At 38.7% G+C, this 23,666-nt stretch overlaps 1 protein-coding gene across 5 annotated transcripts in view; it reads right to left on the reverse strand.

Moving 5' to 3' along the window:
* Positions 1–23,666, reverse strand: part of doc2b (double C2-like domains, beta) — a 149,357-nt gene that overhangs the window by 29,078 nt on the left and 96,613 nt on the right. For all 5 annotated transcript variants that reach the window (XM_053230355.1, XM_053230357.1, XM_053230356.1 and 2 more), the window contains one exon: positions 10,517–10,596. In XM_053230355.1, coding sequence (XP_053086330.1) covers positions 10,517–10,596 — 80 coding nt within the window. The remainder of the gene's footprint in view (positions 1–10,516; positions 10,597–23,666) is intronic.

Genomic DNA, 23,666 nt, shown 5'->3' on the forward strand with positions numbered 1-23,666 from the left:
ATGCATCAATGCTTCATATACCCACTCATTCACAGTGCTTTAATCACCGCTGCTGGACGACTGCATTCGCTCCCAGAACCGCTCTAGTTGGAGTCCCTTTATGTCCTAAATCATCTTCTTTCATGTAAAAACCTAGACGCACAGCAGGTGCTAGGGGAAAGCTTGGTGTATAATCTGTGCTCATCACTTGCAAATGAAAGAGGCAGGGCTTGAGTATAATAAGCTTGGCAAGAACCAGTGGCCACTAAATGCAAGCGAACATGGGCAACTATTTAAAGAATGAGGAAGTCTTCAATGCATGGGTTGGAAGGAAGCAATCCTTGCATTGCATATGAACTGCTGTAGTAAATGAGGAGGTAAGTGACATGGCAAATCTGTGAAAGAGAGAGGTGAAGAGAGTGGAGGGAATACATCAGTAATGACTGCTGAAGGACGTGACATGGAGTTAAAGTAGCACTAGGCAGGAGAACCATGCTCCTCCACATCCTGCATCCTGATTGATGATTATACTCATTCAGAGACAGCCTACTGCTTGCTGCCAGCACCAGATGATGAACTGTGGAAGCATCTCAAATCGCTAAATATAAATATATGCAAAGGAGAAAGGGCAACTATATTAATAACTCCACCATGGTCCATAGCTGTTTTATAGAACAAATGCACATGGCCCCATTCATACATAAACACATGCGAGTGCAAGAGAGCGGTGCTTTACATTGACAAAGTGCCAGTCTCATTGTAATGCGGGGTCATTTATACAGCACAGAGTGCTAATGTTGGTAGTGAAATATGACCCATCCCAGGGGAGAATAGTACGCCTCCCAAAGAGGGCTGAAAGCCCAGGCAATCAGTCAAATGATTGACCTTCATTGAAAGAATGGATATAAAATGTTGCCCAAGGCCAGGTAATTTATATTGGCATTTTTAAATCATAGATCATTGTCTTTACAAGCAAAGAGGATAATTAAACCAAAATAAAAAGTCTGACACCACCAAGAAAGGTCCAATTAAATCATCCAACCCGGGGGAACTTCTACCTACCAGATATATTTGCATTCATTCATCTTAAAACCATTCAAAACCATTTTATCCTGATCAGGGTCATGGTGGATCCGGAGCCTATCCCAGGGAAATGGGGTACAGGGCAGAATAGGTCACCAGTCCATCACAGGGAACCATGCATACATATATTCACAAGTAGGGCAATTTAGCCTAGATAATCCACCTTGTGGCAAGTTTTTTATTTACCCTCCGCACCACTGCACTGTTAGACATATTGGAAATAAGATTCTTTAAATTAGTTTGTGCCAGTTATTAAGCCATATTCTCAGTGGCTAAATAGCACAATTGACTGATCAGTTGCTTAATATCAAAATATTACTCAAAGAAGTCCAAGGCCTGACCAATCAGGAGACTGAAAGGAGCACAGTAAAAAAAGTGATGTACTGCACTATTGATTCTATGAATGAAATTACTTTGAGTATGAGACATGGATGTGAGATTTGTAAGCTAGTCACATTCCTAGCTAGTCATCCATAAAGTATCACCTGTTCATTACTTATTCAATCAAATAAGAATTTAATTATTAATCAGTAATTTAAAAAAAAAACTGCATTTGAAAGACGCAGCAGTATCGTTAATGAAGTCAGGTTCAGGTTGGATGCCGTGGGTTCAATGCATTGAGGGCTCTAGCATTATGAGATCGGTCGGAAGGATCAAACTGAGGGTTCGCTATGGAAATAAGGGGGATGAAAAGATCCATGGCACTGACCTTACCTTTCTGTACCTGGGTAGAGGGAGCTGGAGTCCATCACATTCCCAAATCAGTCATGCACAGAGTGTGAGAGAGAGAGAGAGAGAGAGCATACATGCATGCATGCAAGACACCCAAAAAACAAGCAGGAGAGGAGAAAAAGAAATCGACAACATTGAGACAAATACAGGCAAAATCAGAAAGCAAAGCAAAAGCGGATGGTAATTTAATCAGACGAGTGTTAACACAGAAGAAAGAGTGTTTTCATTTGCACGTGAATGAATTCACTACTCGTGTTGACGGCACAGCGCGATTTAGAGAGCAAGCCCGTAATTTTGCTGTCATGAAGTGACTGGGTGTAAGCAGAATGACCAAAATCAAACATTTCCTGTTTAAAAAAAATTACAAAAAAAAAACATAAATGAAATGAATAATTAATAAACCTCCTACACCCACCCACTCTCTATTCATTCACCTTGACAGGGCTGCAACGAGGATTAGGACGTTCCTTTGTTCTACACGAATGGCTGATAGCTGGTTATACACTATTCATATGTGGAAATGAAACCAAGCCCCTGCCATTTCTTCTCTGAACATTTGCATATATTAAAAATGAAATGCTCCTGCGAGAGAAACCCGGAGACCAAGTGTCAGTCAGATGAAACTTTTTCCTTTTCTTTCTTTCTTTTTTTTTTTTTTTTGACACATTTTTAATATGTACTAACAGGCTGATGACACCACGGGGCAAAACAAATAATGAGAATTAATATCAATTCATTAAAAAATAGCATATTAATTCAATGCCTGGAGGTTCAATTAAGTATCCGTTTAGTGAAGTTAAATGCTCTGTTAATGAAGTGCTTAAATGATGTGCTCTATATTGAACATTTTATGCATAGTATACAAAAAAGTTCAAGGAAGATTCAATATTTCCTGTTAGAGTGGGAAATATTTCAAAATGGAGTGTCAGTAAATGAACTACTTATTAAATGAGCTAATTATTCTACAGCGCTGTTGAATTCTCAAATCTGATCAGATTTCAAATTACAACTTACACAGACTTGTATGCACTGTATACACATAAAACAAATTTTTTCCTTTTTCAAAGGAGTCACCAAAGGAGTGTTTAAAGCTATAAGAGCTTTAAATGCTAAGAGAAACTAACAAACTAACTACAATGTGTCATTCATACCATCCTGCTTTTGATTATTTTCCTATAACAGAGTGTCATGAAGTGTTTTATTCCTTGCACAGTGCCCACAACTCACACACAACTTCGCAGAAGATTGGGAGAATAGTGATAAAAACTAATTCATATCCATTTGACCTTCAGTGGCTAAAGACAGGACAGCTATGATGGGAATTTTTTGGCCACTATTGAGTGAAATATTTTGGAGAATTGTGACAGAATTTCTTGGGTCAAGACTTTTTGACCAGACGCCTACCATTTTCATCTCAACTTGACGAAGTGTCTTAAAAAATGTTTCACTTCACTTAATGAAGTGCTTTCTTTCCCGTCTGAGTCTTTCTCAGAGTCCGTACTTGTGGTGCGTGGGTGGCCGTTGTCCATTTGAGGGTAATAAGATCAGCCCTTTAAAGGTGACTTTAGTTGAGAAATATTGGGGAGAAATGTTGGAGGTGGGCAAAGGACATAAAGACTATTCTTTAATAGAGTTCACTTGACATCTTGGCTTGACTTGACACTCGATGTATTTGATTCTTGGTTTCTTAGTTTCCAGTTTTTTCTCATAGTTCCTTGAGTTTCTAGTGTATGTTGGTACAGACCTTGCCAGGATCATGATTGTAGATTTAGCTTTGCTGATCGTATCTGCTGAGAGCATTGAGCACTGTTTCAGGTTATGACTATGATTCATGGTGTGCTTACATCCTACCATCTTCCACACTGCATCGTTTACATTCTTAAAATGGTAAAAACACTGACCTTCTCCTGTCAAAGGGACCGAAGATTAACATGTACATTTTTTTATAGTCACAGTTACAATACGGTTTATATACAGTATATATTACGCACCACGTGGATACTAAGTGGTAATAAGTCCATGGTAAGAAAATAATTCCTTCCCACTAGCATCACGCCAGTACTTTTATTATAAGGAGCCATTATGGTTTCTCAATTCAAAGTTTCTTCCCAGTGTAGTCTCAGAGAGTTTTCCATTGTGTTCTTTAGGGATTTATATCTACATTTGGATTTCTGTAAAGCTGCTTTGTCACCTTGATAAAATAAAAACTATTATATGAATAAAACTGAATTGAACATTTTCATGTGGGTGGTATAAATGGTCACATGACCAGAGCCAATTACTTCCTACTTGCACCTCAGGAAGATGATTGCAACAAACTTCTTCAAAATGAAATAAATAAAACTATGATATTTAGTACATCTAATATTTAAATAGTTGATTTTTGATATACATAGTAATCATGTACTTTTGTACACATTTATAATCATACTTAAATGTGAATATGTGTATAACGCAGTAAAAACGTGTTCCCTGTAAATCCTAACCAACTGTTTGAAACAGTGTGGAATATTCTAAATATGGCTGCTGAACTCTGGCCAATGATGATTTTGAGCTCTCACATCTCCATCTTCCTTTATTCCCTACACACCATTGGTAAATGAAGATAACATAAATGTAAATTAATTATTGCAACTTTTGACTAGTTTGGCTAGACCTTTTTAAAAGAACTTTTCCAAAACATTTTTAGAAGAGGCATATAATTTAGTTTTTGTCACAAATAGCTGGCAAAATGTTGACATTAAATGAGATAATGGCATAACAGCTCCAGGAATCAATGACATCAAGAATGTGTTATGATAAACTTTTGCAATTGCAGTTGCTGCTCTTGACGCAAGTGCTCCATTATCTGCAAGCCTGGAGAGGTAATTCCGTATAATCCTCGTGTATTTCCTGTGACTACAAATGCCTCTAGTTGAGCGCTTATCACACCGTGACAATACAGAACAACTCAATATGACTGATAACCAGCCCTTTGCAATATCCGCTTCACAAATAACAGCCTTTCTACAGTTCTCCATTTCTGTTTCAGTGCAGTCGGCCACATATGCATGTTATCCACATGGAGCTGCACTGCATTGATTGAGCTGGAACAATGGAGCCTTTCTTTAACTTTTACTGAACGTTTGTTTTTGATAATTCAGCAGTATTAAAAATACTCTGTATACTACTTCTCCACGCTGGTCCACTGAGTCACCAGCTTATATAAAGACTCTTACATTTTGCACATGAGCTGTAGCGCTGACGACAACCATATCCACTGAAACGCAAAAGACTAAGATAAATGATGATGTAGGCTAAGTGACTCATGCCTCTTTCTCTCTGGTAATAAATATGTATTTATGTAACAGTAGGTTCTGGAACAATATCTTCAATCCACAACCCTCTGTGAACTTCACAGAATAAAATCCATTTTTATAAGAGGAAGTGGATTTGACCTACGTTCACGCTAGCAAGCAACAAGTTCCTCGTACCGCTTGTAGTTTGTCCCTTGCGAGCATGTAGTGACCGCTGCTGTGCGTTTTTTAATCGCTCTTGAGAAATGGTAGTAGCTAGAATACATAACCTACAATACGACTTGTACACATCACGTCTGTTTGCTAGACTTCATACTAGCTTTGTTGGCAGATTAGCAAAGCCACTCACAATCTCAAATACTTCCTTCCAAGCTTTATTTTTACTCATGATGCCTTCGTACACATTTAATAAGAGATCATGTGTGAAAAGGATAAGAGGAAATGACTTTTCTTCCATTTTTATATGTCAAACAGTAAATAGGAATTAAGACTGTGAGTGGGGAACTGAAGAAACAGCGGACCATTTGAGCCAATGGTTTGGGTTTGTCACTTGTGTGAACATAGAGCTACCTAGAAAAAACATATCCTTAACCGTGTCACATGATATGCCTCAGTGGAAGTCTGTGATTTTAAAAGAATCTGTCCGCATAAATCTCGAGTTAATACACCAATTGCCCATTGGCCTTGAGAACATAATAAGAGGACATAGAATGACTCAGTAGATTCAACTATTAAAGCTGAGCTTAAGTGCCTGTGGTCTCCTTGCGGAAAACTCTCGATGATACAGTGACCTCCATAAAGGCTGTGCTTTTTGATTACCATAAGCAGGTCACTGGTTTCCTACAGTAAGACTCTGTAAGTTTTGAATACATTTCATATGAAGCTCCACATACAATACAGGCATCTATTGCCATATTCACACAGGGAGGATTCCTGATTAGTCCCTCAATTATTCATTAAAGACACCAGATGGTAGAGGACACCATTTCTAACCTCACTTAAAAGAAAATACTAATTCCAGGGAAAGTCATCAAACTCTTCTCTTGTTGTTTGTTCAGTTAATAATTTGAGCTCCCAGTGATTGGGCTTCGTCATAAATCGATAGCTTGTCATGCCCGAGGACTTTCATGGTAGTGCGAATGAAATATTAACAGCTGGTATGCGAAGGGAAGCCCGATCTATCTCTGCTGTTCGGCAGGGGATGGGAAGGCAGCTGTTTGGCTGAGGTACAGATCTGAATCCAAAAAGAGGAGATAAAAAAAAGATGAAGGTCACTCCTGATCCAGCAGAGCTTTGTCTTTGATGGCATAAAACTTTTGCTGACCTTATGACTTTTGTTGCCTTTTTTTCTAGGGTTTATTTTCCTCCGTGATACTTCAGAAACTATATGATGTTTCTAATGACTGTGTGAAAAGGTGTGCTCTCCCTGTCAGATTATATGACGAAGATCCTCTAGATAGAAGATAGACTTTTTGGTGAATGTGTGTCCACTGTGGCCACAGATTTCTGTTCTTGGCTGACAGGAGTGGAATCCAATGCGGACTTCTGTTGTTGAAGCCCATTCTTCTCGAGGTTTGACATTTGTGCATTCTGAGATGCTTTCCTGCTCACTGCAGTTGTAAAGAGTGGTTATTTGAGTTACCATAGCCTTCCTGTCAGCTCAAATCAAGCTGGCCATTCTCCTTTGACCTCTCTCATCAACAAGGAGTGGGTGCTCACTAGATGTTTTTTTGCTTTTCACACCATACTGTCTAAACTCTAGAGACTGTTGTGCATGAAAATCCCAGGAGATCAGCAGCTTCTGAAATACTCAAACCAGCCCATCTGTCACCCACAACCATGCCACTGTCAGAGTCACTGAGATCATATTTTTTTTTTCCCCATTCTGATGTTTGATGTGAAAATTAATTGAAGTTGTTGACCTGTATCTGAGTGATTTTATGGACTACGCTGCTGCCACATGATTGGCTGAGTGTATAATTCCATGAACTTGCAGGTGTACAATTTTTAATCTGAGTAAAATGGCATATTTGGGTGGGAGGAATGTAAGATATAAGAGGGAATTGTGAAAATGTGAAAATGAAATATTTATTCAGATCTAGTCGCTAACATGCAGTCAGTTTTGAGGAGGGCATTAACAAGTTATTAATATTGACACATTATTCACATACCATCTAATCAGGGACATGAACCAACAAAATTTTGTCTTTTATCCACCATTGAAAGTTCATTTTGCTTTTTTTTTTTCCTTATATAACTTTTATTTAGGCCTGGAAAACTAGCACTCCTATTTTCATAATGTAGAATGTAACCCAAGTTATATTAATGAGGAAATGAGGCAATTGATGTAGCTGTAAGGAGAAGAGTGTTACCAGTGGGAGCACCACATCTACCACACACACGGGACATAATTCACCAGAGAATGCTAAATAGGTCTGTTTGCTTTAGGGTTTGTCTCAGTCTGTGCTCTTAAGATAACAAAATAACCCAATATGTAATTTCACTTGAGCAAAGAGACTGGCCAATATATTGAGCTAAAATCCAGGAGATGAGTGCTGGGTTATTAAATAGCCTGTTCTTTTTTTTAATAAAGCAACATTAAAAAGCAAACAACATGTCCTTTTGTTTTCAACCACTGTAGCATAATTACTGTATAATTAATTGCTATGTGGAGTTAAACAAATAGAAAACATCTGTTTCTGCTGAATATCACACTTTTTTAAAAAAAAAAACAAAAACGATCATTTATAAGCACAAATGCAGAGACCAAACCAAGCAGAATCATCCAGGTTATCTTTACAGCACAGAAGAACTACTTTGTCTCTCTAGCTGAGCATTCTATCTCAGACGAGAGGCTGAAACAGTGCTTATGCATCTGAAGTGCTGCAAATATATCAGAATTTAGACAGACTGTAAAATCTGGAACATGATATGGTAGAGTTGTAAAAAAAAAAATCCAGATATGCAGTATCTTCTAGCAGGAACTGCAAAGCTCTGCATGTTGAAGACCTTCCACGTCAGAGAAACGTTTCAGCTTTACCTCTGACTGTTACAAAGCGCTGACACTGGAGACTCCTTCCAAAAAAAGTTGGTACTATAGCAGCAATAATGTATTAGAAAGAGTGCATTAATATAAACCTGTATTGCTGAAACTACTGTCAGAGCTGTGATTATGGAAAATTAATCAACATCTTCTGAATCAGATTTGAGAATTCAGTAGTAAATCCTACTGCTTCATGCTATCTTGTGGTATTCCTGTCTCATGCAGTGTATAAGCGATAACTTTTATATTTATGATGTTTTTTTTTTAGAATAAAATACATATCACAGGACTGTAGAGTAAATTATTATTGTAAGATGAAAAACCTTTTCCTACTCTTTCCTCTTCTTGGCTCTAAATAGCATTATTAATCCTCATAGAATGCGTGTAGGACAGAAAGTGTGAAAGAAAGAGGGATAGGGTAGAAAATAACGGAGAGAAACAAGATGAAAGCGATGGAAGAGAGCAAGAAGAGAGCAGAGAAAGGGATTAGAGCTTCTGTCTGTCTTTTCTTCAGAGGAAACAGACGAACCTTGTGATTATCTCCACTCTTATTTGCTAATGCTTTGACTGCAATCCACTTTAATTGTTCCAGTTTGTAAACAAGCCTTCAAACCAATATGTCCCTGTTTACTCCTATACAAAAAAAAAAAAAAAAAAAAAAGAAAAAATGCAAAATGAAAACTAGATGCTAATTAATTGGATTCTAATTCAAACAAAATCCAGGGAAAACCTGACAGGGATGGAGAGTACTAACGATAGGCATACAGTCTTATTAAGTTATGAAACTCTGGTTATATTGTATCTAGAGATCTACAGCATCTGTCCCACGGGAGCGCATGTCATGGTAAACAACCATGATAAACAACACTAGATCACTCTGGTCATATAGCTGCCATCTAACAGAGACGGTAGAATTATTTGCCAGTTAAGGTTAGGCACCATGAATAGGCCCAATATTTCCTCAGAGCAGAGCAGAGCTATTTCTTTCATGTGATTACGCAATGTCTATTTAGAGTGTAATTGAATATGTAGAGGTATTAGACAGAAATGAAGGCAAGAATGGGGTCATGTTTTGGGCAAATCCCTACACTCTAGTACTGACGAGATAGAAACACTTGATATTAATTATCTCAAACACCTCCATGTAAACAGAAATAAATACCAGTTCAGCCCACAAACAGACAGAGATAGAGGAATAGAGAGAGAGAGAGAGAGAGAGAAAGAGAGAGAGAGAGATCTTGGCAGCATTCGGGGGAAATACCCAGAGTCTCAAGAGTAAACTGTCAGTCATCAGAGGCATTAATGATATCTGCTACTTCCTTCCAAGTTTTATTTTTCTGTATAATACCTCTACACACATTAAGGAGTGTTTGTATGACAGGATACGATGAAACCAGTTGTAAGTTTTTCTTCCATTTTTGTGCATCAAAAAAGAAGTAAAGTTGTGAGTGAGGTATTGATGAAACATCAGACCACACCAAAGGATGCCAAAGGATTGGTCCGAGGAATCAATCAAGCCAATCGTTTGGATTTGTCGCTTTACCTAATTTGCATGGAATCGACAAACTCTCGATTCAAGTGGTGCTTGTGCTGAAATCGCAGCTCCATGTTGTGTCAAATGAATAGTTGCCTGTCACTTTGTCTCTTGCTAGATAACTACGGTTAACAGAGTACTCTATGGTAAAAGAGTATGCGAACACAAACCAAATTTTCAAAACGAAACAACAAAATAACCCACCTGAATCGCTGTACCTTGAATCGTACAGTTACAGCACAGCTTCCAGCAGAAATCGCTCATTTATTTTTATCATCCCGAATAAGAACTCTCACCTCCTCCAGCTGTTTTTTTTTTACCCCCTAAACTCCTAAGCCCTGATTTAATAAGATCCTGAATAAATCTGATAAGTTTTTAGTAAGTTATGGATGTTTCAGTGAATAATTGTGTAAGAAGAAAACAAAATTTAAATGAGGTTTTTGCATGTGCTAATTGTTCTTGATACCCGTGATTGCTGCAGGAGTAAAACTGAAACTTGCCACACTTGCTCATAATTACAAAAGAAGCATACCACCACATGTCATTAAAGGCAGCATGACACATATACACATAAATAGAATATCAGAAGAGTCTGTACTGTTAAGGTATATCTAAATGAAAACTTTTTTAAATGGCTCTCTTTAGTTATCATGTTCAGGGGTCCAAGCACCAAAGTCGACTCCGAGCTAAAGTGCTGGTGGTGGATACTGTCCAGGATTAGAAAGCTCTATGACTCCAAAAAATATGATTTGAAAAAGTTCTGTTGAATTTATTGTGCAGTTAAAGCTCTAATACACTTGATAGAGATTAGTCCATATTACCAGCCCAGGTGTTAACGGCATTGCTTACCTTCGCTTTATTGATGGTGCAGTGCAGGGCATTGTTCTCTTGATCATACAACAGGCTGAAGTCCAGAGTGCCAAGAGTGGCTGTGAAGAGAGAAGAAATAACAAACTTTAGCCATGCTGCAATGCTTTACACCCTTTGATACAGCTTTGTGAACAAGCATTGATTTGACGTTTTTGATCCGTGCTGGTCATATGAGCTATTACAGTACAGCTGGTAGAAATCAGAGCAGAAACGGTGTTCATGCTCCAGTGCTTTAGCCTGAGGAATCTAGCAGATTTTTGATGGACAGCAGGAATTGATAACCATAGCTGAGGTCTATGTGATCATATTTCCATTCTAAGTGCTTCTGAAACCCAGCAAAAAGTAAAAAAAAAAAAAAAAAAAAAAAAAGTGATGCCTTACTTTCTTTTTTTTTCTTTAAATGACCTTAGAGGCAACATTCTGTATTCACATAGTGTGCCCACATTGGCCATTGAGAAAGTGTACAAAACACGATGGTCAATATTCTTAATCTGGCTCATGGCACAAGTTGTAGCCGCATGGCCTTTCAATTGTCCCCTGCTGTGTGGGAGTCGGAATGAGAGCCGGTGAAGAATGTAGCCTAGTGGGAGGTCTACAGTAATCATATGGAGTTCGGGTTCTTCGATAAACGTGGCCATGCTGTGTTCTCCTCACTGAGAAACACCTGGGGCTTTCCTCCTACACAGATGCAGAATCAGATTCTTGTGCTTAAAGCCTGATCTTAACCATACTGTACTCTACTATATAGAAATCACAACCCACTATTATACCACTAAGTTATTATTAAAAATGTGTTCTCTGAGTGAAAAGTTCAGATATTAAAAAGCTCTGTGGCTCCAATTTGACAAAATCTTGTTATACTTGGCTACTGAGAAGTGCAACAGAAAAGCATTCAAAATCCATGACCGGGAGTCACGAGTGCAAAATTGGCCGCGCTGTCTGGGTGGGAGGGATGGCATTACTCTGTCATCCCTGTCAATCACAGTGCCACTAGCCAATCATGGGCATCTGTGAGCTCATGTATGTGGAAGAGGGCAGATAGCGCTTTCCTCTGGGTGTGTTACGCTGCCCTGTGATGCAGCATGAGCAGAAATGAGAAGATCTGAATGTAGGCTTCACTTGTCTTGGAGGAGGCAAGTGTTTGCCCCACCCTCCCCGGTTGGTAGCTGTTGTAGGATGGGGGGTGTTAGCTAGTGGGTGGGAAAATGGGGTAAAAATTGAGATTTTTAAGTAGATATTTTATATATATATATGCAGAGAAGGCTGAGGTCTAATACTCTGTGTGTGTGTGTGTGTGTGTGTATCTCAAAGGCATCAGTGAACATCTTATGGACTAAACCAGACCTGTATTTGATTAGTTTGATTGGCCATCAAAGATTTAAAACACTGTCTGATTCTCTAGCGCTTTGAAAGTCTGACTCTTAGTTTTCATACTATAGGAAAACTTCATCTAAGCAGACTCCAACCAGCTGCAAGCGAAATTAAAAAAAAAGAAAGATGAAAGGAATCATCTGCAGAATGAAAATGAGATCATTTCTGCTGACTCATTTAATATTCTGAAGTCAATAAGCTTAATATCAACAGTGAGAAGTGCAGCCCTTTTGGCAATTTAGTTGGACATGAGGAGGTGTTGTAATTTAAAAGCTCATCTATCAGGCATGGATTTCAGTTTTCTAGCTCACATAGCCATTTTCAAAGCAACAAACATAGCCCTTGGTCATTTATATATATATAAATAAGCATATATATATATATATATATATATATATATATATATATATGCAGCTTGCTTGCATGCTAGTTCTTTGTTTCTACGCATTTGCAATTCAGGCAGCGAGTGAACCCTAGTGTATTAAAGTATTCAGTGAGTTGTGTTTTCTGACAGAATTTTAAGTAATATGATAAATGAATTAGCCTCAGCAGGGGTGAGAGAAGCAGAAATTGGCTGCTGAAATATACCAGGGTTACAGGGCTTAATTTTCATATGTCTAAAGTTATTAAAAGCTTTCCCAACTGTGTGGTGTTAATGGTTCTTATCAGGCCATGTTCTGTTTGAGGGAAAAAAAAAAAAAAGTATATTGAATTTTTTAGCCGCTGTATAGAACCTTTAAATCTCAACAGGAACAAAGTATAACCATTTGTTATCCTGAGAATTCGAAAACCCGTGGCTCTCTGACAGCTGCATGTTCATCACGGTTCAATTACACTGCATAAAAACTTAATTAACGCTGGTTGCTGTTTTGAAGGTCCTCCTTTCACTGCGATTAAGCATATCGTAAACATGGGCCTTGTAAGTGTAACCTCAAGACGGCCTGAACACAAAACAGGATGTGCTCACAGCGGGTGGGGGAGAGAGCGAGAGCGAGAGAGAGAGAGAGAGAGAGAGAGTGCATGTGCTGTTGTGTGGATGGCAAATTTGAAAAACAAATGATAATGTCATAGTCATAAGAGGTCAGGGTGAAGTTTGGACTTGGCCGTAAGAGTGTGAAAAGATAATATATAAATAAATGAATAATTGAATAAATGAATACATGCATAAATAGGCAGATGGATGCATGGACTGAGGAATGAATAATCTAATCTGCAGGGATTTGTGGAGAAATGCGTCGAAACAATCCACCTTGCCATTCAACTGCATCAGCACAGCCGATTAATAATTCCAATATCAAGCATTTTAAGCTAATCGGCATTTTCTGATCAACCTGCAAGCCTGGCTGATTAATATAACTGCTCAAGCTTCTTCTTTTGTCCCTTTTCTGTTTTGTAGGAGACAAAAACTAGCAATGTTTGCTATTTTCATAACTAATCTCATAATTTTCAGAGCTAATCCTGAAGACAAAAAAAAAATAGTCCATGTAAAAATTAAAGTGCAAGCGTTGCTGGTTCATGAGGGAAGCTAAATACAGCAGAAATGTTCAAAAGTAAGCACTTTTTTCATTTTCATTTGTTCTGTGGTATCTGGGGTATCCATGGTATCATCATCGGCCCCTGAAAAACGCATACCGCCTATGATGAAACATTTCTATCCTGATGGGAGTGGTCTGTTCAAAGATGATCCCGCCCCCATCTACAGGGCATGAGGCTTCACTGAAAGCTTTAAAGAGAACGATCGAAATGATATAGACCACGTGTCAAACTCAAGGCCTGTGAGTCATACGTGACCTGCTGCCTCGTTTCATGAACTTGCAAAAATAATATTGAAACTGCTCCTTGTACTTTCTTACTTACTCCTCAACATTTCTGCTTCTAGAATTCACAGCAGACCTGCAGCATAGTGACCGCTGCTATCACTGTACAGTGCACATAGGCTTACATCTCACAGCCCTGGTTAAACACACGCCTACCTGCTGTGTTTTATGCAAGGCAGACTCGCATATAAATATGATTCCGAAAAGCGTTTGCCTTTAGTATGATTCAATGATTCCGAATCCTGAAATGTATCACCCTGTGTAGAGACCTACAAATATGCTGAAAAAAGAAAAGTTGATGAAGTGCAAGGACGAGAAATCGGAGACTAGGGGATAATCCTGTGGGAGTTCTTCTTAAATCTCTTTCTTATCTTTACATATTTCAATATATGGAAAACAAAAAAAAAAAACATTAATCAGTAAAATAAATGTTATCACCTAGCGGCGGTTAGACAGTGTCTCTTAGCCATTCTTTTTCCTAGAAACATCCGATTCTAATTTCAAAGCTTATGATATTGGTGTTCATTGATGGAATCAGTAATGTGTTAAAAAATGAACAGCCTTATGTTAATGCTCTTCAAATGCTCATCAAAAAAGCTTTGAGGTTGACACCCCTGTGTTAAGACAGCGCTCTCTACCACCATCATCAAAACAACTGATGAAATATCTTTTGGAAGAATTGTGTTCATTGCTCCTGTACAGTTCCAGATAGTTCCGGTTCTGGTGGCTCAACATCTTACTAAGACACTTTATGTTGGATTTTCCTTTAATTTGTCACCTCTCTGTATTTGCACTGTATCTACCCTAAGGAATTAAAATCCTATTAAAAGATTTACTGCAAACTTTATGCACACTTCATATACTTAAAGCCTAATTTTTGCCTTTTTCCATAAGCTGCTCATTAAAAAGAAACATTAAGAGCTTGTGAATAACTTTCCGTTCAGCCTCATTTCCGTCAAAGCATCAGCAGTTCTGCTGAATATGGCATTTCCTCCTACACGTCTATCAGGCTGAAGAAATGAGTTTCATTCTTCTTTTCTGAATATCTACCAGCTGAAGGCAGCTTGAATGGAGCTTCTGTCAAAAACTCGACATTCGGTGGGCTGTGGATGAAAAATAAACACATTTCTGACTCTCTGTTAGTGATTTCCATTAAATATGCAGCCATAAATTGCCTCTACACAGAGAAACCGTAGTGAAAATTCCTCAGATCCCAACACGACGCCTAATTGATCTAGAGCGGATGAAAGTGAGCAGTGATTTGGGCCGGCTAATGTGCGGTCATTAGCTCGAGAGACCGGCTGGCAGTAGATACTGTGAATCAGAGGATCATGTGCCTTAATTGAGCATCCTGAGAGCATGTTAGCCATGACCTTCAGTGAGTGTTAGTGTGTGCATGTGTGTGAGATACTCCTCCTAGACTATACTAACACCTTCATTAAAGAAACACAGAGGTCATTGAGGTAACTGAGACACCTCATGAGAGGGACTGAGCTGTTATGTTACAACAGGCTTTGTATAGGGTGGAGGGTGAAAGGATGTTGAAGGCTGATTGAGCAAACCTTGACGAAAAGGATAAGAATTCTTCACATTTCATTCTACATTTATGGTGTGCGCTTGGATTGGATTTTTACTAGATATTATCATCCAAGTGGTTCACACTGTAACTCTTTGGAAATAAATGAGAACCGAGACCAAACAACCAAAAGACGTGCAAAGAAGTACTGGAAACCAGCCAAGACATCATCACACCTTTTCGTTGTGTCCTTGAAGACTGCTGATATTATCTTGGCCGGTTGCCCAGCCGGGGTTAGGACAGCTTAAGGTTAAGCTTGTTTTTTTAAATTTTATTAACAACCTGTTATCACCTATTACAAAGCTGAGGTTCTCATACAGCTTTTTCCCTAATTTGTTCATCTGCCAATTCCCACCCACCAGCCAGCTCTCCCCTCACATACTATAGCTACCAACTGGAAGAAAGCGCTACCTGCCCTTTTCCGCATACAGGAGCTCACAGAAGCCCACGATTGGCTAGTGTCATTGTGATAGACAAGGGAGAGAAAGCATGCCATGGCTGGCTACGTATGGCTGTGGCTTCCATGGGATTCGAATTCACAATCTCTAAACAACAGGGCGAATGCTTTTCAGTTGCACCAAATGGGAAGCTGCACGGCTGATATTTGGATGTATGTTTTTGACTTCCTGTTGTTTCCGTTCACGCAAAAGCTAATAATCATGTGGATACCCTGCTACAGTGACAGGAAGCATTAAAAATGCAAAATAATAATTCCAGGTAATAAGTCCAGGGAAATACTGCTGCAGACTGAATACACTCCAAACAGTAGCTGCACTTATAAATCTGTGGAAGTGGTCTGGGCAGATATGGAGGATGAAGAGAAAATTAATTATGCGGACTTGCTTTATATATAAGGTGAAAAAAGCAGTGATCCTGAAAGTAAAAACGTTGCCCAAAGGAACAGACAAATGAGTCACAGTCTACTGAGACCGTGAACAGAAAGTAAGGTAAAAGGAGAGAAAAGGAAAACATATATAGAGTGATTAGATTGAGAGTAAAGATAAAGGTGCAGCAAAGAAAGAACAGGAGAGAGAGAGAGAGAGAGAGAGAGAGAGAGCTCCATTTGTGGTCCTGTGCGGTTCAGACTGATCACACTACGCCAGCCTCCATTAGTCTCCTTCTCTGTTCAACACGTTTGGAGGCTGAGGGCAGCACAGAACCTCTAATGATTTTCGTATTGACGGTACAGCTTTGGAGAACGTGCAGCAGGTGTCATTAACTCTAAAGAGGTGCCATTATTTCACTCATAATTATATCTGTCTATACAAGCACATATGGAAGTATAGGCAAAATGGCACATAATTACAGTTAACGTGTGCAGGTAAGTCTCCGAGCACCAGCTTCTATTGGTCTTAACAAAGAGAAGATGGTTTGAGATTCTGAACTGAGCTTCAAAATGTTTAAAGCTCAAATCCAAGAACTGCAATTGATGAGCCACTGATGAGCCTTTGGCCAAGGCTTGGAATGTATTTGGAATTGCATTCTTGGAATGTACCCTTTGAAACTGAGAAACTGAGGGTTTCTTTAGATAAAAGCTGCCAAATGGATCGGGTTGCTTGTGCCTGGGACCAGCAGACTTTGCATCCAGCATATTAGTTTTTTTTAATTATTCATAGTTGCCCAATGGTCAAACAGGTTCATCAGTGGCTCGTGGCCATAGATTTTTGAGCAGCAGGAGATAATTTTCTTCTTTAGCTCAGCCTTTGCATGGGAAATAAGGTCTATCCACTGCTCCTCTCCTGAACATGGGGCAGCATGATGCCAGCCCCAATGGGCCTCTATTAATGCTTGTTCCCATTTTTGACCAATAATAACTCTGTAGAGCTAAATGGAGCAGTGAGCACAACATGATTGAACAACAGTGTGCACAAGAACAGAATGGTGAACAAATCAACCGAACATCATGTTATATCTGTCAGATAACATTTTTTTTTTTTCAAATCTTTGGTCACTCAAAGGAGGTGATTATTAAAATGTATGAAGTTATGAATTAAGATGTTATGAAGATTAGCATTTGTTGACTGGCTGATATAAATGGTAGGTAGGTTCAACAAATAAAAAAACCAAAAAAATAAAACACTACTCCTTACTGACCACAAAACAAAAGTTTTCATTTGGTAAGTAGTAATGTTTACACTTAAAATACATGCTGACTTCCACTGACTGATGGTAGAACGTCTTTTATTAGGTGAATTTATTAGTATACATGTAGAATTCAGTCTTTTCTGAATTAGGAACACACAGTTATGTGGAAACACTGACTATACAGCGCAAGCTAAAGACTGGAGCAAAGCCATTATTTTGCAAAATATGTAGAAATTTGGTGGTTAGTAACCAAAACATTGGCCAAATCCAATGTGATCAACAATCTGCATTAATGCACTTAACTAGCTAACTAGCTTGGTAGTACTATACAATAGCTATCACTTTCTAGCCAAGTCAATTAGGTTTCCAATTAAAACATTGGACTGGGCAGGACATTAGGGCTTTTACTTGCCTGGTGGGCTAGCTAAATTTATGTAATTTATGAATTGTCCATGTGAATACATGTAAATTATATGGTACCTAAACCCACCAGTTTCATAAACAAATCACTTCCTGGAATACTGGAGAGACATCAGGGAACTTGGCTTCCATAACCCCCAAAAAAAGCTCACAATGGTTTCATCATCCTGTTGGTACCAGTGTTTTGGCGTGGTCCACATCCTTTTTAAGAGCAACTCTTACAACAATGTTTGCTTGTCATGCTATCCTGATGGTTTGTGCAGGGGAGAAATAAAGACCTACAGCTGTTCAGTCAAGGGGCTACATGTAGTATGTTGCGCAAGGTTCTTGCTCCATGCAGCAGCTGTGGCTCTGTGAAGGCAGTCAGCATGACAGTAAAGTAAAATCCCAACCATCGCAGCTGGAGGTGTGTGAAGAGGAACAGGGCTGAGGGCTGAAATGATTTGTGCGCTTCTTCGTGATGCGCTCAAAGAGAGTCAACGTAATCCGACAGCGTTCTGGTGCCATCAAACGATGCAAGCGAGACTCAAGCCATGGGGATAATCGGTGGGGCGGAGTGAATACACTGGTAAGGATGACGAGCATCATAGGAACATGAAGGAAGAACAGATAAGAGACACCTGGAAACATGGTAAAAGGGAAATTGCGATTCTGCGTCCCCGCTGCTACATTAAAAGCAAACTGCCGAGGGCAATAGGTGCTGGGTGGAAATAATTGAAAACGGCTCACTGGAAATTGGAAGCACTGAAAAAAGCCGTGCTGATTTTTCATCTATTGACATTGTGCTCGTTTGCATTTATTAGCAAGTAGATAGCTGTGTATAAAGATTCTGATCAGGGGTGATCACTATTTTAAGATTGCATCTCTTGGATGTTTGGATGTAAGAGTGTTTTAGAGGAAATGAAAATATCCTTTTTTTTTTTTTTTTTTTTTACCAAGTTTACCTGGAGCTATTATATTTTGTCATCATGGTCTCTCTCTCTCTCTCTCTCTTTCTCTCTCTTTCCACACACACATGCATACACCTCGACAGAAATTCCCCAGTCCAGTTTCAGTCCACAGAGCCACGATTCTGAAAATATCACTGCTATATTCAGCAGCAATTTGACGGAGTACTTGCTTTTTATGAGTCAAGGTTATTTTGCTCTACAGGTGCCCAGTGAAGTGATGGATGTAGCACTAAAAGAATCACTCACCGAAAGGCCAATGTCATTTTCCCCCAGAGACATTTTAACACTATAATATTCTCTGGGTTTTGAGATGGAAAAAGCTTTTGTTTCCTGCTGTTTGGCCAGACTTTGAAAAGTCATTCTCCCCATAAGTCTTTGTTCTTCCTCCGTGAAATGGACCAAATGTGAAACTTTAAGTCATGATATTTAAGACAACAGTTTAAAATCAGAAGGTGAAGAAGCGAAGAACACGTGAAGTGCTAACAACAAACAAGATCATTTATCAACCTGCCACGCAAAAAAAAAAAAACAACAACAAAAAAACGAGTTGACGTGTGTCAAGCCTCTCACACTCACAGCGTGCTAAATAAATAAAAAAAAATTCAAAGAGGTAAGAAAGGAGACATTTGTATGAGAGCTTGAACATTTTTCTAGTCCTTCTTCTGGAGAATGATGCAATGGATCGTACATTACTTCTTATTTAAGCAATGAAGCCAATTTAAACATAAATATTTTTCAAATAAATATAAATTTGATTTAAATTCTTGCTGAAATTTCTTTTAAAAATATGTGTGGAGTCTGCACATTAATCAGTTTGAGGTGAATTAATTCTCTGAAAGTGTTACAAGTGTAGTAGTAATATTTATTACTACTACTAATAATTATTGCAGCATTTTTTGTAGGAGAAGGAGCGAAAAAATAGTTTTTGACAAAAGTCAAGATGGTTGACAGGAAGTACACTTGAATTTCAGATGTTTCAGATGTTGAAGAACTGTGAATTTAGCACAAACTTCAAATGATATAAGGAAAAAAAAAATCAAAGTTGTTACAGTTCCTGACCACAAGGTGGCGCAGTCATGAAACTTCTTGGGCACATTCAGGGCATGTTCCTTAAGACACTTGTCAAACAAAGTTGCTGCTGAGACACAGCTTCACTTCCTGTTTGGTGGTTTCGCTATCAGATTCGTTGGCCCATTATGGACAAACCGTTTGGAGCATTCAAAAATTCTTTTGATAACTTTTATGAAGATTAGTCTGAAGATGACACATGCCAAATTTGGTGATGACTGGACAAACTTAGGAGGAGTAGCGAAAAAACAATCCAAGATGGTGGAAAATCTAATTAGGTGGAAATTGATGTCATAGGGTGCGCTGAACTTGTCTCGACCCAGGGAATCCAGGGATGCCTTTTAAGTTTAAAAGGGATAGCTTTTAAATTTTGGACACATGGTTCAAAATTTATGACCATAAACATATTTCCAAATTTGACCCAACGGTGGCGCTAGAGTGTTGGGAGCACTTGGCCCAAATTTGGTCAGAATGTTCCATAGACCCTCCCCAATCAGTGTGCCAAATTTCACAACTTTCTACTATGAGCTACCATATAAACCCTAGCCAGAAGAAGAAGCAGCAGCAGAATAACAATAACAATAGGGTGCCTACACACCTTCGGTGCTTGGCCCCCTAAAAACAGGACGAGGAAGAAGAGCAATAATAATACATTTCTTGTCTCCCAAGCACTATAACTAGACAATGCATATGTTTCAAGAAATATGAAGAGCTTATGAAGTTAAACAACTCCCAAATCCAGACGTTTGAAGCACCGAGGGCTTCACACTGTACCATTAATCCAGAACAGGCTGGAAATCACTGCTACTTACTAAATTTTAATTCACACTCTCTATGGTGATAAGCTGCTATTAGAAGATAACACCTTTTAATAAAGCTCATACTCTTTCAGCTGTTGTTTGTTTATTTCTTTCTCCCTTCAGTCTCCTCTTCAGGAGGTGAAATGCATGCTTAATTGGGTTATGGTCTGGTGATTGACTTGGCCAGTCTAAAACCTTACACTTTTTTTCCCCCTGATGGAGTACTCTGTTGTGTTGGCAGTGTGTTTTGGGTCACTGTCTTGCTATATGATGAAGTTCCTCCCAATTAGATTGGATGCATTTCTCTGTAAATTGGCAAACCGAGTGTTTCTGTAGACTTCTGAATTCATTCTGCTGCTACCATCACGAGTTACATCATCAATATAGATTTGTGAGCCACTTCCTGAAGCAGCCATACAAACCCAAGCCATGATACTACCTCCACCGTGCTTGACCGATGAGCTTGTGTGTTTTGGATCATGAGCAGGTTCTTGGCCTTTCCATCACTTTGGTAGAGGTTAATCTTGGTTCCAGAACCTTTGTGGCTCTATATTTTGACAGTGACATCACTGACTGTTGTTTTTGGGCTTTTCTTCACAGCTCCCACAATGTTTCTCATCAGCTACTGTTGTTTTCCTTGGTCAACCTGTTCGGTGTCTGGCTGTTAGTTCACCAGTGGTTTCTTTCTTTTTCAGGACATTCCAAATTGCCGTATTGGCTATGACCAGTGCTTGTGCAATGGCTCTAGTCGATTTTCACTCTTAGCTTCAGAATAGCTTGCTTTTCTCCCATAGACAGCGCTCTGGTCTTCATAGTGGTTTATCCTTTTTAACAACAAATGCAGTCTTCACAGGCGAAACCCAGGGCTCATACCAAGAGTAGACATTCAGAGCTATTAATTTTTAAGCAATCAATCTATCAGGGCACACTTGGGCAGAAAGAAACACCTGTCAGTTACGTTTCAACATTCGTGATCACTTGAAAAATAGCGAAATAATTGGCCTTGCCATTCCAATACTTTCAGAGAGGACTGTATGTATGTATGTGTATGTGTGTATATATATATAAAAGACAACTCCAGCTGTGATCACCAATCTGCAGGTGCTGCCTCATCACTCGCTCTAGACATTGAAGGTGGATGAATGTGCCATGGGCTTTTGTGCTGCACTACATGATGAATGGAAGACATTCATGTTGTGGCTGGGGAATCGGGGAGGAGGCGCACAGACCCGAGACCAGCTTTGCAGGATTCTCTTATAATGGATATGATTAGGAGTGTGCATGGGAGGGATAATGGCCTGAGATCAGTATAAAAGTGGAAATGTGGTAGCGAGGATGGAGAGAAGGAAGGGAGTGTGGTAGGTTTATCTCTCCTCTGCAGAGAGATGGAGAACAGCACATACTGTCAGCCTCAGTCTAACAGCCTTTCAGCAAAAAAAAAACAAAAAACAAAAAAACATCAGTACGCACACCCATGCACAGCACTGGGTCGCTGTCTCCTTCTGAAGAAGACATTTATATCATTAGGGCTAATTAGTGTTAAAGCCGTGATGGGCTTATAAGGAGACACTTTCCTTTAACACGTGATTATTTTTTGTTTTGGACAAAGCAGCTAATTAAAAGTTTATTAAAGGATGAGAGGCAGAATTAACACTCCTGTTCCCAAGCCGTTATTAAACGTGTCATTCTAATAGTTTGTCTTCCTTTTTTGCTAATATAATCAATGTTGTTTTGCTCACTGCAACTCACACAGAAAGAAGAATAGATTAGGGATATAAAAAATGACTTTATTCAGAACGAACAGATAATGTGCTCTAAACAGAAACAAATACATATTCGACTATTTGTTGTTTTGTTCAGAAACAAAGTTGAGACTAGAGGTGTATGGGATCCCACAAGACGCAACAAAAAGTCATTCATTCATTCATTCATTCTTCCATAGTAACTAGGGGTGTGAACCTCAGGCTTCCACATGATTCAATACGATTTCAATTTATGGCAATGATATGATTAGGCTATTTCATAATATCACTAATTCTTCTATTATACTACACGATTTCAATTCTTAAGGCAACAATTTGAAATACCACGGAATCTACTATGACTCGATATGATTTCAATTCATATGCCAATGATTATACGACTGAATTTGCTACAATTCAACGTGATTTCTATTCATAAGGCAACAATTCGAAATTTGAAATACCACAGAATCTGCTACAATTCGACACAAAATGATTTCCATTCATAAGGCAATGATTCAATATTTGATGATGCCATTGAATCTGCTACGATGCGAATTTGATTAGGCAACGATTCGATATTTGAATCTGCTATGATACGATACAATGTTTATTCTTTAGGCAGTGAGTCGATATTTGACAACACTGATGAATTTGCTACAATTCAATACCATTTCGATTCACAAAGCAATTTGTCTATATTTGACGATAATACTGAATCCGCTATGATACAATTTCAATTCTTAAGGCAACTCTTCAATATTTTACAATACCACCGAATCTTCTACAGAATGATTCGTTTTTGATGCTTAAGCCAACGATTCAATATAATATCACTGAATCTGCTATGATACGATACAATATGAAATGAGTTCTATTCTTAAGGCAACAATTCTATTTCTGAAGATGTCACTCAATCTGCTAAAATATGATATTTTGATTTGATTTAGTAGTGGATATGTGACCAGAACCTGGGGTATGCCTACCATTTCTTTTGCGAATGATGATGATGATGACAGTTGTGTGTCGTTTTTTTGATAATGATCAATTCATGATCAGTTATACTTGATAGTAATCAATTTCTGATTGTAGCTTTGATTCATTTCAATTGTTGTCTTTTATTTCAATGTATTAGGGTCACATGGTTTAAATTAGGCTACTAGTTTTTTTCATATTTTGGGAACTAGAACCATCTAAATTCGTTTTTATAAACAAAAACAGTCGCACATACACCACTAGTTGAGATAAATTATGGACTGTGATGTAGCTGTGGTTGAGGAACTGTCAGAAGGAGGCCATG

Source organism: Pangasianodon hypophthalmus, chromosome 27 (genome assembly GCF_027358585.1).
Source record: "Pangasianodon hypophthalmus isolate fPanHyp1 chromosome 27, fPanHyp1.pri, whole genome shotgun sequence".
Taxonomy (NCBI): domain Eukaryota; kingdom Metazoa; phylum Chordata; class Actinopteri; order Siluriformes; family Pangasiidae; genus Pangasianodon; species Pangasianodon hypophthalmus.